Source organism: Quercus lobata, chromosome 12 (genome assembly GCF_001633185.2).
Source record: "Quercus lobata isolate SW786 chromosome 12, ValleyOak3.0 Primary Assembly, whole genome shotgun sequence".
NCBI classification, from domain to species: Eukaryota; Viridiplantae; Streptophyta; class Magnoliopsida; order Fagales; family Fagaceae; genus Quercus; species Quercus lobata.
Genome location: NC_044915.1, coordinates 13,786,772 through 13,790,919, shown reverse-complemented (window position 1 = coordinate 13,790,919; position 4,148 = coordinate 13,786,772). Strand labels below are relative to the sequence as shown.

General features: G+C 36.2%; 1 protein-coding gene across 1 annotated transcript; it reads left to right on the top strand.

The window, feature by feature from the left end:
• The first annotated feature begins 358 nt into the window (after positions 1-358).
• Positions 359-2,518, top strand: LOC115972369 (receptor-like protein 52). Its single transcript, XM_031092638.1, has one exon. It carries the CDS (start codon positions 469-471, stop codon positions 2,491-2,493), a length of 2,025 nt encoding a protein of 674 aa, XP_030948498.1. The 5' UTR covers positions 359-468; the 3' UTR covers positions 2,494-2,518.
• The last annotated feature ends 1,630 nt before the right edge of the window (positions 2,519-4,148 follow it).

Below are 4,148 nucleotides of genomic sequence, written 5' to 3'. Positions count from 1 at the left end.
AACTATTTTCTCCCATTGCTTTATTTTGATTTGATACTTTTTTTTTTTCCAACTATTTGAAAATGGACCTTTACAATATTGTCTAAAAGAAAAAGTATGGGTACTTTAAAAAAGTGTGGTTTTAAAATATTTTCTTAAATAGACACTCTGAAGGTCGTTAGAGCACTCAAAGTCAGTGCTCTAAAACCAATTGAATGCTAAAATAGAGAATGCTTTAAAACCCATTAAAAGCTAAAATCATAATTATTAAACCTAGACTGACCCATTGGAAACCCGGTGACCCAGTTCTTAAACTGGCCCGAATGATTAGTTTACAAAATGATGCAAAGTTTTCTCATACTTGGACCCCAACGTAAATTTCCCTGGTTCACGCCCTATAAAATTAAGCAAATTCTTAGTGATTGCTCGCCAATTGCTCATCTTTGAGTTGAGAAACCCGAATAACGAACTTAACGTCCAAAATTCCAAATGGCCATAACAACTATCTTCCTCTCCTTCCTTCTCCTCCTTTTCGGACATGTGAACTCTGAGTCTCAGCTATATGACAAAGAGCAAACAGTCCTCCTGAAACTAAAGCAACATTGGCAAAACCCACCATCTCTAAGCCACTGGCAAAATCCACCATCTCTAAGCCACTTAAACTCCTCCCACCATTGTAATTGGCCAGAGATCACCTGCACCAACGGCTCAATCACCCAACTACTTCTTCAAAACAAGAACATCAACCAAACAGTCCCACCCTTCATCTGTGACCTCAAGAACCTCACAGTCATTGACCTTTCATGGAACTTCATTTCTCAAGAGTTTCCTAAAGCTCTCTACAACTGTTCCAAGCTTGAAGAGCTTGACCTCTCGCAGAATTACTTCAATGGCACAATCCCCGTTGACATTCACCGCTTGTCTCACCTGCGCCGCCTCAACCTTGGAGCCAACAACTTCTATGGTAACATTCCAGTATCTGTTGGACAGTTAACGGAGCTAAGGACGCTTCAGCTTTTCCAGTGTGCGTTTAACGGTTCTTTCCCGTCAGATATCGGCTACTTGTTCAAACTTGAGACACTGCAGTTGGACTATAATGTAAACATGACAGCAGCAGAGTTGCCTTCGAGTTTCACGGAGTTGAAGAAGCTTAAGGTTTTATGGATTACTGCGTCTAATTTGAATGGGGAAATCCCATACACGATTGGAGAAATGGAGGCTTTGGTGCATTTGGATTTGTCAATAAACAATCTGACTGGGAAAATTCCGAGCAGTTTGTTTATGCCAAAGAATTTAAGTATTGTGTATCTTTACAGAAACCAATTGTCTGGGGAGATTCCTCAGGTGGTTGAAGCATTAAACATTGATGTTATTGACCTCTCGGATAATAAATTGACAGGAAGCATACCTGATGATTTTGGCAGACTCAGAAACATGACAGGTCTGAGTTTGTTTTTGAATCAGTTATCTGGAAAAATTCCAGACAGTATTGGCCGTCTTCCAAGTCTGATGTTCCTTAAAGTGTTTAGCAACAATTTATCAGGGACTCTGCCTCCGGACTTTGGGCGGTATTCTATGCTTGTAGAGTTAAAGGTTGCAGACAATAAGCTTGAAGGCAAGTTACCAGAACACTTGTGTGATAATGAAAGGTTGGTGGGTGTGGTAGCTTATAACAACAACCTCACTGGAGAATTGCCTAAGTCGCTTGGCAATTGCAATGGTTTGAAAATTGTGACTGTTTACAATAATAGGCTTTTTGGGGGTATTCCTAGTGGCCTATGGACATCGTTGAATTTGAGCGTCTTGATTTTAAGCCACAATTCGTTTACAGGTGAGCTACCGCAAAGAGTGGCAAGGAATCTCTCAAGATTGGAAATAAATAACATCTTTTCTGGTACGATTCCAGCTGGAGTGTCTTCCTGGAGGGATTTGGTGGTATTTGTGGCGAGTAATAACCTCTTTACTGGCATAATTCCTCAAGAATTAACATCTCTTCCTTATTTAACAACTCTTTTTCTTGATCAAAATCGACTCTTGGGCCCCCTTCCACAAGATATTATATCATGGAAAACGTTAAATGCTCTAAACCTTCGCCGAAATAAAATCTATGGACTTATTCCTCGGGAATTAAGCAATTTGGCCGGTCTTACTGAGTTGGACTTGTCAGAAAACCAATTTTCTGGTCCAATCCCACCACAACTTGGCCTCCTGAGACTCACTTTGCTCAATCTCTCTTGCAATTTTTTGTCTGGGAGGATCCCGATACAATTCGAAAATGATGCATATGCCAGTAGCTTCTTCAACAATTTAGCACTTTGTGCGAGTAAGCCAACTTTGAATATTAGAAAATGTGACTCAGAGGTAGAGCCCCAAAAATCGAGCAAACATCCATCCCAATGTCTTGTTTTAATAATATGTATGGTGGCAGCTGCTCTATTGGGTTTGTTAGTTTCACTATTCGTGGTCAGATTTCATCGTAAGAGAAAGCATGGATTAGATTCCACATCCACATAGAAGCTTACCTCATTCCAAGGCTTTATTTCACACAAAAATGAGACATCTTCAAACTATGTGATGCCAATTACGGTCCAACTAGAAAATGGATCAGACTTATCAGAAAATAAATGATTAAAATAAATATGGATCATTTCACTTCGATTTTTTTTTTTTTTTTTTTTTTTTTGGATGAAGATGAGAAACAGAAAATTAATATGTCCCAAAGTCTTCCTTGAGATCTTAAGAATGGCCCACGTGTCGCCACAGAATCTCCACGTGGGAACTGTCTACGTGCTTCTTCATTATTGGATGCTTCCGTCATATTCTTCTTGCGCTAGAGATTCACACCCACCTAATTATACTACCTACTATTAGCTATTAAGAATCATACATACCCACATATTTCATCTCTCTTTTTAAATGAAACAAATAGGGAGGATTGCAAATGAGAAATAATATCAAGATGGTTTTTCTCCACTGTGTTTTTGAGTTCAAATCTTCTATCCCACTTTTCTTGCTTCACTCTATACTCCACCAATAAAAACTTACCACATATTCACCTAACTAATTAAATACTATCATTATTGACTTATTAATACTTATTGTCACCTAACCAATTAGTTATTCACCTAACTAATTAAATACTACCATCAGCAAAACAGAGAATGAGTAGCCTTTGACAGACCTGAAGTAGCCCTTTGTCGACCACTTTCTTCTTCTTTTGTTTTCACTTGGCTTTTTCCTCTTTTAATTCTATTTCCCAAATGGATTTTCATGGACTGAATAATCTTCACTTCATGATTTTTGCTTCACTTTATGACTTTTGCTAGTCTTCAATAGTCATCATATTATAATGTTGAGAAAGATTGTCACCATGTTCACACTTAAACGTGGACAATTATCCCCTATATTCTTTTTCGTACGAGACTTTTGAAATAATTGTGATTGGGTCATGGCTTTTTCGATGAAGGTTTGGTATTGAATTATTGATCACTTGGACTGAACAATTGATTTTGAAGCTGCATTATTAGATCAGTGAATCTAAGGCAATGTTTGGTATCTCCAACAAAAATAACTTTTGTAGCTTTCACCTATTTCATCTCTCTTTTTAAATGAAATTTAGAAATAATATCTCTGCATAGTTTTCACGTCAAATCTTAAGCGGTAATCAAATCATAAACGGTAAGTTGTTATTAGTTCTAATTTAAATACAAAATTAATTTATTTTTTTATACACCTGTAATAACCAATAACAACCTTCTACTTAGACATTATTGTGAAAGTGTTGTGGACATAATATTTCCTATATTTATTGTTCGAGCAAATTATACTTTTGTACTATAATCTTTGACCATGATTACACTTAATCTTCAAATTATCAAAATATCAAATTGACCTCCAAAATTGTAAGGTGGTTTCAAATGTTGTTTATTTTGGTTTTTGTTAAGTATGACAAAAGATCTTATGGCAAGATGGATAAATTAGTATTTTTAATGTTAAATTCTATTAGATTTAACACTAACACAAACAGTAAGTGTACATTATATAAATATTTTAAAATTGAGGATCAATTATGCGTTTCAATAGTTTAAAGATTAATGTAGTTAAGGTGAATGGTTACTATGGAAAATTAATTTTGTATTGTTTTTCTTCAACTAAATTAAAGAGTTTGG

Excerpts from the sequence above, each read along its gene's own strand:
- LOC115972369 (XM_031092638.1), top strand. The coding sequence starts at position 469 with ATGGCCATAACAACTATCTTCCTCTCCTTCCTTCTCCTCCTTTTCGGA.